At 43.0% G+C, this 13753-nt stretch overlaps 1 protein-coding gene across 3 annotated transcripts in view; it reads left to right on the top strand.

The window, feature by feature from the left end:
* Positions 1–13753, top strand: part of LOC115104505 (trichohyalin-like) — a 173689-nt gene that overhangs the window by 144456 nt on the left and 15480 nt on the right. For 2 of the 3 annotated variants that reach the window (XM_065007062.1, XM_065007064.1), the window contains 2 exons: positions 5124–5217; positions 6892–6926. In XM_065007062.1, the coding sequence (XP_064863134.1) occupies positions 5124–5217; positions 6892–6926 (129 nt within the window). Of the gene's footprint in view, positions 1–2606; positions 2657–5123; positions 5218–6891; positions 6927–13753 lie in introns of those variants that run through there. The other variant, XM_065007063.1, reaches the window with a different exon arrangement.

The following is a 13753-nucleotide window of genomic DNA, read 5'->3' as shown; positions in this document are numbered from 1 at the left end:
TATATCATTGTACTCTCTATCTTATCATTATATATCATTGTACTCTCTATCTTATCATTATATATCATTGTACTCTCTATCTTATCATTATATATCATTGTACTCTCTATCTTATCATTATATATCATTGTACTCTATCTTATCATTATATATCATTGTACTCTCTATCTTATCATTATATATCATTGTACTCTATCTTATCATTATATATCATTGTACTCTCTATCTTATCATTATATATCATTGTACTCTCTATCTTATCATTATATATCATTGTACTCTATCTTATCATTATATATCATTGTACTCTATCTTATCATTATGTATAGAGAGATTGATTTAAATGCGGAGGACACGTTTCGGTTGAATGCATTCAGTTGTACAACTGATTAGGTATCCCCCTTTCCCTTTATACTGTCTATCTTCTCATTATGTATCATTGTACTGTCTATATCTTATCATTATATACAGATGAAGTCACAAGTTTACATACACCTTAGCCAAATACATTTAAACTCAGTTTTTCACAGTTCCTGACATTTAATCCTAGTAAAAATTCTCTGTCTTAGGTCAGTTAGGATCACCACTTTATTTTAAGAATGTGAAATGTCAGAATAATAGTAGAGAAAATTATTTATTTCAGCTTTTATTTCTTTCATCACATTCCCAGTGGGTCAGAAGTTCACATATACTAATTGAGTGTTTGGTAGCATTACCTTTAAATTGTTTAACTTGGGTCAAACGTTTCAGGTTGCCTTCCACAAGCTTCCCACAATAAAGTTGGGTGAATTTTGGCCCATTCCTCCTGACAGAGCTGGTGTAACTGAGTCAGGTTTGTAGGCCTCCTTGCTCCCACATACTTTTTCAGTTCTGCCCACAAATTTTCTATAGGATTGAGGTCAGGGCTTTGTGATGGCCACTTCAGTACCTTGACTTTGTTGTGCTTAAGCCATTTTGCCAGAACTTTGGAAGTATGCTTGGGGTCATTGTCCATTTGGAAGACCCATTTGCGACCAAGTTTTAACTTCCTGACTGATATCTTGAGATGTTGCTTCAATATATCCACATATTTTCCCTCCTCATGAAGCCATCTATTTTGTGAAGTGCACCAGTCCCTCCTGCAGCAAAGCACCCTCACAACATGATGCTGCCACCCAAGGATGAACCAGACTTATGGAGGTCTACAATTTTTTTCTGAGGTCTTAGCTGATTTCTTTTGATTTTCCCATGATGTCAAGCAAAGTTTGAAGGTAGGCCTTGAAATACATCCACAGGTACACCTCCAATTGACTCAAATGATGTCAATTAGCCTATCAGAAGCTTCTAAAGCCAGAATTTTCCAAGCTGTTTAAAGGCACAGTCAACTTAGTGTATGTAAACTTCTGACCTACTGGATACAGTGAATTATAAGTGAAATAATCTGTCTGTAAACAATTGTTGGAAAAATGTAGATGTCCTAACCAACTTGCCAAAACTATAGTTTGTTAACAAGAAATCTGTGGAGTGGTTGAACAATGATTTTTAATGACTCCAACCTAAGTGTATGTAAACTTCTGACTTCAACTGTATCATTATACTGTCTATCTTAACATTATATATCATTATAGTGTCTACACTGAGTGTACAAAACATTAGGAACATCTGGTCTTTCCTTGACAAACTAACCAGGTGAAGGCTATGATCCCTTATTGATGTCACTTGTTAAATGCGCTTCAATCAGTGTAGATGAAGGGGAGGAGACGGGTTAAAGAAGGATTTATAAGCCTTGAGACAATTCAGACATGGATTATGTATATGTGCCATTCAGAGGGTGAATGGGAAAGACGTCATTTTTGCACATTAAGTGTTTGAGATAGTAATGTATCAATATTTATTATTTACAAATGAGCTATGACATAGCCAATGAATATATAGCATAACTTTCAAAATCAAATGGTTTTGACCATTTGGATGTTTTTACAGAGTGAACTTCTCTTCTCCCGTCGGGCCATGCAGTGCACCTCGGTTATGTAATTATATTTTAGAAATATACCACAACTATTGCTGATGTTGAACCTGAACAATCCAAATCAAATCTATTGTCAGCTCTGTTCAGCAGGTATTGCCAGATGAAAGTTGTTCTGGTAAAACACCATTTTCAGCACATGGATAACAATAATAACCTGGCACATTACAAAGGTTGTCACTCAACACATAAACATTTTAGCAAGATGCCGCCTACCTCGCGTTGGTCAGCGCATGATTGGGCACAATGCACAGTTTGAGTACAGGCTACTGATATTACCTGGGGTTGTTTGGCATTCAAAATGACACATGCCTAGTTCGACACTGAAGGACAGGACACATCAGTTGTCACAAAAGATGAGGTATTTTCAGAAAGTAGAATAAAACATTTAAAAATAAATGTGTAACCGGCAATTCGTAACGTTTAAATAGGATGTTCTGACAAATGCACGCTACATTTGGTTTGGGGTCTGCTGACCAATGCACTAGTATCTTAAACATTTGAACCCGGGACCGATGCGTATGGGAGAATCGTTACATCCCTAGGAATCAGGTGTGTTAATGTTAGTGCCTGGGCAAATACAAAACTGTGCACCCCCTAGGGTCCCCAGGACTAGGATGGAGAAACACTGACATAAAGCCCCTTAAAAAGGTATGGACTCCCTTACCAGAAACACATGATGTACACGTATTACATATGTATGTGTTTGTGTGTCCTTGAGAGTGTGTGTGTTGTCCCTGAGCGGCAAATTTGTTTACTAAAGATGACTGGATGTTCTGAGACAGGAAACTCAGCTCAGCTAAACGCTGCACCTGCTAACTAGGTCACCTTTCCCACCAGGAGGGAATGTGTGATCACAGCAGGTGTTGGTGTGGGTGTGTGTGTGCGTTCGTAGGTGTGTGTGTGTTACACACTCCTTTCTGATTCAGAATCTCAGAGAAAGACACACACCTGACACACACACATTACTTCCTGCCCGTTGTCAGCAAACACACACACACACACACACACTGACACTGTTCTTCAGAGATCAAAGTGGTCTTCCCGTCATCCATCATTCCACCCCCTGTAGCTCCATACCGCCGTCATGCTGAGAATGTCTCTCCTTCTTCCTGTGTGTGTGTGTGTGTGTGTCTTTCTGTCCTCTATCCTTCTGTCCTCTCTAGCCTTTTATCCTTCTGTAATTTCTATCCTTCTGTCCTCTATCCTTCTATCCTCTCAGTCCTTCCATCCTCTCTATCCTTCTATCCTCTCTATCCTTCTATCCTCTCAGTCCTTCCGTCCTCTCTATCCTTCTATCCTCTCTATCCTTCTATCCTCTCAGTCCTTCCGTCCTCTCTATCCTTCTATCCTCTCTATCCTTCTGTCCTCTCTATCCTTCAATCCTCTCAGTCCTTCTATCCTCTCTATCCTTCTATCCTCTCTATCCTTCTATCCTCTCAGTCCTTCCGTCCTCTCTATCCTTCTATCCTCTCTATCCTTCTATCCGTCTATCCTCTCTATCCTTCTATCCTCTCTATTCTTCTATCCTCTTTTATCCTTCTATCCTATCAGTCCTTCCGTCCTCTCTATCCTTCTATCCTCTGTCCTTCCGTCCTCTCTATCCTTCTATCCTCTCAGTCCTTCTATCCTCTCTATCCTTCTATCCTCTCTATCCTTCTATCCTCTCAGTCCTTCTATCCCTCTATCCTTCTATCCTCTCAGTCCTTCTATCCTCTCTATCCTCTCAGTCCTTCCGTCCTCTCAGTCCTTCCGTCCTCTCAGTCCTTCCGTCCTCTCTACCCTTCTGTCCTTATATCCTTCTGTAATCTCTATCCTTCTGTCCTCTCTATCATTCATTTTATCCATCTGTCATCTGTCATCTCTATCCTTTTATCCTTCTGTCATCTCTATCCTTTCTGTCCTCTCTGTCCTACTGTCCACTCTATCCTTGTATCCTTCTGTAATATCTATCCTGCTGTCCTCTCTAGCCTTATGTTTTCTCTAGCCTTTTATCCTTCTGTCCTCTCTAGCCTTCTGTCCTCTCTAGCCTTTTATCCTTCTGTCCTTTCTAGCCTTTTATCCTTCTGTCTTTTCTAGCCTTTTATCCTTCTGTCATCTCTCTCCTTTCTGTCCTCTCTGTCCTTCTGTCCTCTCTATCCTTGTATCCTTCTGTAATATCTATCATTCTGTCCTCTCTAGCCTTCTGTCCTCTCCAGCCTTCCTTCTCATCTAGCCTTTTATCCTTCTGTCCTCTCTAGCCTTTTATCCTTCTGTAATCTCTATCCTTTTATCCTTCTGTAATCTCTATCCTTTTATCCTTCTGTAATCTCTATCCTTTTATCCTTCTGTAATCTATCCTTTTATCCTTCTGTAATCTAGCCTTTTATCCTTCTGTAATCTATCCTTTTATCCTTCTGTAATCTATCCTTTTATCCTTCTGTAATCTAGCCTTTTATCCTTCTGTAATCTAGCCTTTTATCCTTCTGTAATCTCGCCTTTTATCCTTCTGTACCCGCTATCCTTTTATCCTTCTGTAATCTCTATCCTTTTATCCTTCTGTCCTCGTTATCCTTTTATCCTTCTGTATTCTCTATCCTTTTATCCTTCTGTCCTCTCTATTCTTTTATCCTTCTGCAATCTCTATCCTTTTATCCTTCTGTCCTCTCTATCCTTTTATCCTTCTGTAATCTCTATCCTTTTATCCTTCTGTCCTCTCTATCCTTTTATCCTTCCTTCCTTCTGTCCTCTCTAGCTTTCTGTCCTCTCTATCCTCTGTCCTCTCTAGCCTTCTGTCCTCTCTATCCTCTGTCCTCTCTAGGCTTCTGTCCTCTCTATCCTCTGTCCTCTCTAGCCTTCTGTCCTCTCTATCCTTTTATCCTTCTGTCCTCTCACTATGTCTTGTCTGTCTGTCCGTCTGTCTGGGTCAGCGTGTTCGCCTGCCATTCCACCTAAATGACATCATTAAAGCCAGACAGTGGTTTGAGTGCACTGTGTTCCTCTCTCCATCTCCTTCATTTATGTTGCCTTTCTCTGTCTCTCTCCTCTCATCCAAAAATCTATATGGATTGCTTTTCTCTCCCTCTCTCTCTCTCGCTCTCTCTCTCTCTGTTTCTGTGTCTCTATTTCTCCCTCTCAGACATCTTCAGGAGGCTAACAGGGCCCTAGAGGAGGAGCTGAGGAAATTGGGAGATGAGGGGGAGGAGAAGGAGAGAGAGATGGAACGCTTAAAGGTAAATGAGAGGAAGAAGAGAGAGATCTTCTAGACTGAGAAAGAGGGAGAAAAAAGAAAGAGGAAAGAAAGATGTAGAATTTCTGTAGTTGACATATGCACAGTTGTTTGTATAATATTTTGTTGTACCCCCCCCACTCTTCTAAATGTGTCTGTCTCTTTTAGAAGCCTTTGGTCTAACCACACATGCCATTTAGTCTCTGTAATATGTCATATTTCCAAATACTTTGATCAGACAATGGTAACAGCATCTGAGTCCTATCACTCTTGTCTGATATGTCAGCAGTGCCTGAGGCATACAGCCACCAAAAACCTGCCTCAAAACTAATGACTGGAACTCAATCAGAATAACACCAGTTTGAGTTTGAGTTTATTTTTTATTTTTACAGGGACAGTGCACATTAATCAACGTTTCAGTAAAAGTGCCGGTTTTAGCCAGCCGGCTAATTTTCAACCACAGTCCCTGGGCAGGTTATTAAAAACAATTACAATATAGACAATAGCAACATAGAACAAGCAAGACATAGCAACATAGGACAAGAAGACATAGCATACAGACAGAGCAACATAGGACAAGCAAGACGTAGCATACAGACAGAACAAAAAGCAGCAAGACAAAATTCATAAAAGCAACAAAGTGTTTCCACACCTCACAAGCTACAGACAACAGACAACATGGAAAGCGGCAACACACAGCTAGGGACCATGTTCACAAATCTGATTGACCTTTAGCCATGTCTTCAAGCATTTTGTGAAAGTGTGATATGTGGTGCAGTTATGTGTGTCTGATGGCAGTGTATTCCAGACATGGGAAGCTCTCACAGAGAATGCAGATTTACTAAAGGTGCTTTTCCTTAGGGGAACTATACAGTCACCTCTCATGGCAGACCTTGTGGATCTGCTGCCATATGTCTGGGTTTTCTGTTTAACAAAAATATTGAGTGGAGGGGGAGCCAGGCCATTAAGGATCTTGAATACAAGACATGCGTCGGTGTATTGCACAAGATTTTCCCAACTCAAGAGCTCATGCTTTCTAAGGATGTGACAATGATGATGGCTATTGGGCTTCCTATCAAGCACTTTGAGAGCCTGTTTGTAGACAGACTGAATAGGTTTTAATGTTGTACAGCAAGCTTGGGCCCAACTAGTCAAGCAGTATGTTAAGTGGGGGAGTATCATAGTTTCGAAGTACAGTTTTGCTACCTCTGTAGTCAAACAATTTCGTATAAATCGGAAATTAGCTAGGTTGAATTTGGTTATTTGAATTACCTTTTTCACATGCTTTTTAAAAGAGAGGTTGGAATCAAGTATGATGCCAAGGTACTTAAAATCGGATACCACCTGGAGCTTCTCCCCTGACACATAGACATCTGGCTCAGTAGCATCTGTTGCCCTCTTTGTGAAGAACATGCAAACAGTTTTTTTCACATTGAGATGCAAACACGAGTCACTGAGCCACTTTGTAACCTGGACCATTACAGTAGTGAGTTCTTGTGCAGCTTGTTGTTTGCTCTTTCCATGCACATATATCACTGTATCATCTGCATACATTTGAACTTCAGACCCAGTGATTAGTATAGAATATTGTAGAATAGAACAAAACTCTACATGGACGTGGCGCCGATAAGACTATCGTCGGCTTAGATTAATATTTAGCTTGTCATTTTTTCCGTAGGCCCAGGTTCAAGACCGGGGTCAACAGCAGGAGGAGTAAGTACCAACTGTCTGTGTGTCTGTTCTCTGTCTGGACACGGTGTGTGTGAGTGTGTGTGGTCATACATGTGTGTACGTATACTCCCAATCAGTCACCATAGTAGTCATGATCACATCCAGACACAGGCGTTTCATACACTCAGGCTGCTTCTTCCCCAGCAGCTGTTAATGATGTTATTACCAATGAAAAGTTGTGAATGGGATAATGACATTAGGGGGAGGGGGTGTACTGCCAATTAAAAGACCCTGAGGCGATGCCACCTGTGTCTGACGTGACCTACCCACACACACACACTGAATAACTAAATCATGCTGAGTCTTTAGCAATGATAAGTCTCTGACCAGAGTCCTCATTGTTGTCAGATTAAGTTTCATCTGTAGTGGAGAGGTTCATCTATTCGTTTCATTAAGAGGATGAAAGAATGATGGACAGAAGGGATGGTTGTGGGGGGCAATAGAGGTACCTGCCTGAAGCAATCCTCCCCAAACCTACACACACACACTACCAATCACCCCCCACCTGACCCCTTGGGTCCCCCTTGTTAACGATGCATCCCTCCACCACGCCCCCTCCTCGTCCTCTAACGAACCAACAGGCTTTATTTCCAAACTGATCTAATTTGTTTGGACTCCTATTGGTTTCAAACACAGTTCAAAGCTGTCAGTCATTTTAATGATATTATTAAGGGCCCTGACAGAAAGGTGAATCACATCTCTTTGTCTTTCTGAATAATTGCTACAGAGGCCGAGAGAAGAGATTCATATAGATGTGGGTTTTTGATGGGATGAATATATTAATGTAAACTGAGATAAGATGCAGTGAATGAAGCTGTCTTCTATTATGGGAAAACCCCTTCGTGTCATTATTACAATTTCCCTGTAGCATATATGAATAGAAATACTTGCTATATGAGAAGTGATATTTGCATGGCTGTCATATACCTATTGGCCTACACATGATTATGATCATGCATTATGAAGGAGGTCTCTAGGGATACGGTGGTATAATCATGACAGTGATCAACCTAGTGAGGAGTCAGTTATTAGAAATATTTTCTGAAATCTCTCTAATCGTTGGTTATTCCATGATGATTACAAAGCTTACTATATACACAGCCTCTATACGCTGTGTAATATAGGCTACATAGTACAATATACTTTTACCAGGATTATAAAGTTCATCCATTAAGCTGTATGTTTATTGATTTGACAGAAAATGAGGAGAGAAGAGGAAGCATGAGAGGGGAGGAAAAGAGAGGAGAAGGGGTGAGGAGAGGAGGAGTGAGAAGGGACGAGGGGCGAGGATATTTTTACATTTTAGTCATTTTATCAGATGCTCTTTTCCAGAGTGACTTACAGTTAGTGTATTCATCTTAAGATAACTAGGTGGGACATCCATATACCACAGGAATAGAAAGTACATGTTTCCTCAATCGTAGAGTCAGAGCTAGGGGGGGGGGGGGGTATTTAAGATGATGATTAAAGAGGCGGGGTTTCAGATGTTTATGGAAGATTAGCAGGGACTCTGCTGTCCTAGCTTCAGGAAGAAACTGGTTCCACTATTGGGGTGCCAGGACAGAGAAGAGCTTGGACTGGGCTGAGCGGAAGCTGCCCTCCCGTAAGGGTGGAAGGGCCAAGAGATCTGAGGTGGCAGACCTGAGTGCTCGGGTTGGGGTATAGGGTTTGAGCCTGAAGGTAGAGAGGGGAAGTTCCTCTTGCTGCTCCACAGGCAAGCACCATGGTCTTGTAGTGGAAGCAAGCTTTGACTGGAAGCCAGTGGAGTGTGCAGAGGAGCCAGGTGACATGAGACAACTTGGGAAGGTTGAAAACCAGGTGGGCTGCAGTAGTCTGGGTAAGTGTCAGGGGTTTGATGGCACAACCAGGGAGCAAAGCCAACAGCGAGTTGAAGTAGTCCGGACGGGAGAGGACGAGTGCCTGGATTAGGACCCGCACCCGCTTCCTGAGTGAGGTAGGGTCGTACTCTACGAATGTTGTAGAGCATGAACCTGCAGGAGCCGGTCACTGCTTTGATGTTTGCAGAGAATGACAAGGTGTTGTCCAGGGTCACGCCAAGGTTCTTTGCACTCTGGGAGGGGAACACGGGAGTTGTCAACCGTGATGGAGGTATTTGAGCAGGCAGGCCTTCCCCGGGAGGAAGAGCAATTCCATCTTGTTGAACTTGAGGTGGTGGGCCGACATTCCTCACTTGCCTCACCAATTCATCCCTGACCACATCCCCTCTGACCTCCAAGTTGAGATATCTGCCAGGCGCGCAAAGATGTCGCCACCTGGAAAGTAGTAGAGTGTCATCCACATAGCAATGATAGCAAAGACTGTGAGGATTTGATGGAGCCGAGTGTCTCGGTGTATAGCGAGAAGAGGGCCTAGAACCGAGCCCTGGGGGACACGGGTAGTGATAGTATGTGGTGCAGACTCAGATCCTCTCCACTTCACCTGGTAGGAGTGGCCTGCCAGGTAGGATGCAATCCAAGAGTGTGCAGAGCCTGAGACGCCCAGCCCTGAGAGGAGGATCTGATGGTTCATGGTGTCGAAGGCAGCGGATAGATCTAGGAGGATGAGAACAGAAGAGAGTCAGCTTTTGCAGTGTCCTTGACAGAGAAGAACAGTCTCGGTTGAGTGATCCGTCTTGACTGGTTACGGTCAAGATGATCGTTCTGTGAAAGATAATGAGAAAGTTGATCAGAGACTTTACGTTTGAGTGTTTTGTAAAGAAAAGAAAGGGATACAGGTCTATAGTTTTTTACGTCAGATGAGTCGAAGGTTGGTTTCTTGAGGGGAGCAACTCGGGCCATTTTGATGTCCGAGGGAATGCAGCCAGTGGTCAGGGATGAGTTGGTGAGGAATGGGAGAAGGTCTCCAGAGATGGTGTGGAGAAGGCAGAAGGGGATGGTGTCGAGCAGGCAGGTTGTCGGGCAGCCAGACCTCACTAGTCGCAGGATGTCATCTGGAGAGAGAAGTCAAGATGTAGGGTACTTCTGTGTGAGTGAGACCAGTGGTCTCAATGGTCTGAGTGAATGAGTAGCATACAGTGCCTTGCGAAAGTATTCGGCCCCCTTGAACTTTGCGACCTTTTACCACATTTCAGGCTTCAAACATAAAGATATAAAACTGTATTTTTTTGTGAAGAATCAACAACAAGTGGGACACAATCATGAAGTGGAACGACATTTATTAGATATTTCAAACTTTTTTAACAAATCAAAAACTGAAAAATTGGGCGTGCAAAATTATTCAGCCCCCTTAAGTTAATACTTTGTAGCGCCACCTTTTGCTGCGATTACAGCTGTAAGTCGCTTGGTGTATGTCTCTATCAGTTTTGCACATCGAGAGACTGAAATTTTTTCCCATTCCTCCTTGCAAAACAGCTCGAGCTCAGTGAGGTTGAATGGAGACATTTGTGAACAGCAGTTTTCAGTTCTTTCCACAGATTCTCGATTGGATTCAGGTCTGGACTTTGACTTGGCCATTCTAACACCTGGATATGTTTATTTTTGAACCATTCCATTGTAGATTTTGCTTTATGTTTTGGATCATTGTCTTGTTGGAAGACAAATCTCCAGTCCAGTCTCAGGTCTTTTGCAGACTCCATCAGGTTTTCTTCAAGAATGGTCCTGTATTTGGCTCCATCCATCTTCCCATCAATTTTAACCATCTTCCCTGTCCCTGCTGAAGAAAATCAGGTCCAAACCATGATGCTGCCACCACCATGTTTGACAGTGGGGATGGTGTGTTCAGGGTGATGTGCTGTGTTGCTTTTACACCAAACATAACGTTTTGCATTGTTGCCATCTGACCAGAGCACCTTCTTCCACATGTTTGGTGTGTCTCCCAGGTGGCTTGTGGCAAACTTTAAACAACACTTTTTATGGATATCTTTAAGAAATGGCTTTCTTCTTGCCACTCTTCCATAAAGGCCAGATTTGTGCAATATACGACTGATTGTTGTCCTATGGACAGAGTCTCCCACCTCAGCTGTAGATCTCTGCAGTTCATCCAGAGTGATCATGGGCCTCTTGGCTGCATCTCTGATCAGTCTTCTCCTTGTATGAGCTGAAAGTTTAGAGGGACGGCCAGGTCTTGGTAGATTTGCAGTGGTCTGATACTCCTTCCATTTCAATATTATCGCTTGCACAGTGCTGCTTGGGATGTTTAAAGCTTGGGAAATCTTTTTGTATCCAAATCCGGCTTTAAACTTCTTCACAGCAGTATCTCGGACCTGCCTGGTGTGTTCCTTGTTCTTCATGATGCTCTCTGCGCTTTTAACGGACCTCTGAGACTATCACAGTGCAGGTGCATTTATACGGAGGCTTGATTACACACAGGTGGATTGTATTTATCATCATTAGTCATTTAGGTCAACATTGGATCATAGATCCTCACTGAACTTCTGGAGAGAGTTTGCTGCACTGAAAGTAAAGGGGCTGAATAATTTTTCACGCCCAATTTTTCAGTTTTTGATTTGTTAAAAAAGTTTGAAATATCCAATAAATGTCGTTCCACTTCATGATTGTGTCCCACTTGTTGTTGATTCTTCACAAAAAAATACAGTTTTATATCTTTGTTTGAAGCCTGAAATGTGGCAAAAGGTCGCAAAGTTCAAGGGGGCCGAATACTTTCGCAAGGCACTGTATGTCATGGCTGAGTTGACAAAGTTGTCCGCAGAGAGTGAGGGCGTAGAAGATTAAGGAGGGAGAAAGTGGAGAAGAGTTTCCTAGGGCTAGAGGCATACGCTTGAAATGTAGTATTAGAAAGTGGGAGGGAGAGAGAAGGAGAGAGAGAGAGAGAGAGATGGGAAGATGATGGGAAGAGATTGGAAGATGAGAGGGAGAGTAGGGAGTGAAAGGTTGATAGGTCCTCCAGAAGTTTAGTTTTCCTCCATTTTCGCTCAGCTGCCCACAGCCCTCTTCTGTATGCTCGCAATGAGTCACTCAGCCACGGAGCAAGAGGGGAGGGCCGACCCGGCCGGGAGGAAAGGGGACAGGGCAAGTTATAGGATACGGAAAGGGAGGAGTGGCAGAATCAGGAGACAGGAGGGAGAAGGATTTAGCAGAAGGGAGAGATTACAGGATAGAATAGGAGAGTAGTGGGAGAGAGAGAGAGCAAAGATTGTGATGGCGCATTACTGTCTGCATAGGGGCCGAGTGACTAGGATTGGAGGAAAGGGAGACAGAAAAGTAAAGTAGTGATCAGAGACCTGGAGGGGGGTTGCAGTGAGATTAGTAGTAAGCAGCCTCTAGTAAAGATGAGGCCAAGTGTATTGCCTGCCTTGTGAGTGGGAGGGGATTGGGAAAGGGTGAGAAGTGGAAAGAAAGGAATCGGAGGTTGAAGTCGCCAAGTACTAAGAGCGGTGAGCCATCGTCAGGAAATTAGCTTATCAAGGTGTCCAACTAATTGAGGAACTCGCCAAGGGCACCTGGTGGGCATACTGTTAATCTTGAGTGGACAAGTGACAGTATGGAATTCAAATGAGGAGAAACAGGTAAGAGAGGGTGAAAATAGAAAATCTCCACTTAGGACAAATGAGTAGACCTGTGCCATCACTATGACAACCAGATGCTCTCGGACCATGAGAGAAAACATATTCAGATGAAGAAACAGCAGCTGGAGTAGCAGTGTTCTCTGGGGGGATCCATGTCTCTGTCAGGGCAGTAAAGTCAAGGGACTGAAGTGCAGCATAGGGTGAGATGAACTCCCAAAGCTGCCAGAGACCTGGAATTCCACATGGGTTGTGTGCGCAGGGTACACTAAATTAGAAGGGTTGCAGCCAAGGCGTGGGGAGCGTCTGTAAAGCCTACAGGGAGAGGTGTGGACAGGTATAGAAAACACACACAGTTGACAAAGCTACAAAAGAGCAAAATGAGAATCTGTAAACAACTAGGTAAGATAGTGAGAGAGTGGTGTGAAGCCTTCCTCTCTTTCGGCAGACCAGTCTTTGTATCGGCGACAGTCTTAGTTTTGCAACATGACCGCCGCTTTTAGCTGCCGCTGAGAATCAAGGGGAGACTGAAGAACTAACAGTAATAGCTAATTAACTAATAAAGGTGGAGAGAACACTTCCCTGTACTAATTGCTGATTGAAACCACTCCTCCCCCAATACAGCCACTGATTACCAAAACAAGTTGCTCTGCACCTTGATCCTGGTTGATGTGTCAACAACTATCTGCAAATGATGAGCAGTCAGCAGTTCACACACCAAGTAGACTACTGGGAAGACAGGCAGCACTTAAAGTAGGTGACCCTAGCTAGCAAAAATACAGTACCAGACAACAACAGATAAAGAGACAAAAAAAAATCCTACTTATCACACCTGGAGATATCAGGAGTCCTCTAGCTATAGAATGAAGCATGCAGGATATGAAGGATATGAGAAAAGCAAGGAGACTAAAACCCCTGAAAGCTCTTCTTCAGTCTAAAAGGGCAAGAGAGAAGATGAGAGGAAATAGTGAAACTAGGCCTTAAATATATATTTCTCTCTCTCCCACTCTTTCTCGCTATCTGGCTTTGTCTCTCTCCCTCTGTCTCTCTTTCTCTCTCTGTCGCTGTCTCTCATTCTGTGTTACAGAGCTTCTCCCTCCAGCTGCACTGAAACAGCTAGGAGCACTTGTGTCACATCTGTCTGTCAGCTCCAGTCTCTCAGCGGAGCCAGAAGGTCGTTAAATTACCACCAATACCATCATGTTCTTAATTAGCACCACAGTCATTCCAGAAGAGGATTAGAGGGAGGGAGAGGAGAAGGGATAGAGTGGTGGAGATATACAGAGAGTGAGCAGGAAAGATGACTAGATATGACACAGAGAGCAAG

This window comes from Oncorhynchus nerka, linkage group LG22 (assembly GCF_034236695.1).
Source record: "Oncorhynchus nerka isolate Pitt River linkage group LG22, Oner_Uvic_2.0, whole genome shotgun sequence".
In the NCBI taxonomy this organism is placed as follows: domain Eukaryota; kingdom Metazoa; phylum Chordata; class Actinopteri; order Salmoniformes; family Salmonidae; genus Oncorhynchus; species Oncorhynchus nerka.
Note: the sequence above shows the minus strand (reverse complement) of the source record. Positions and strands in the feature narration are given on the sequence as shown.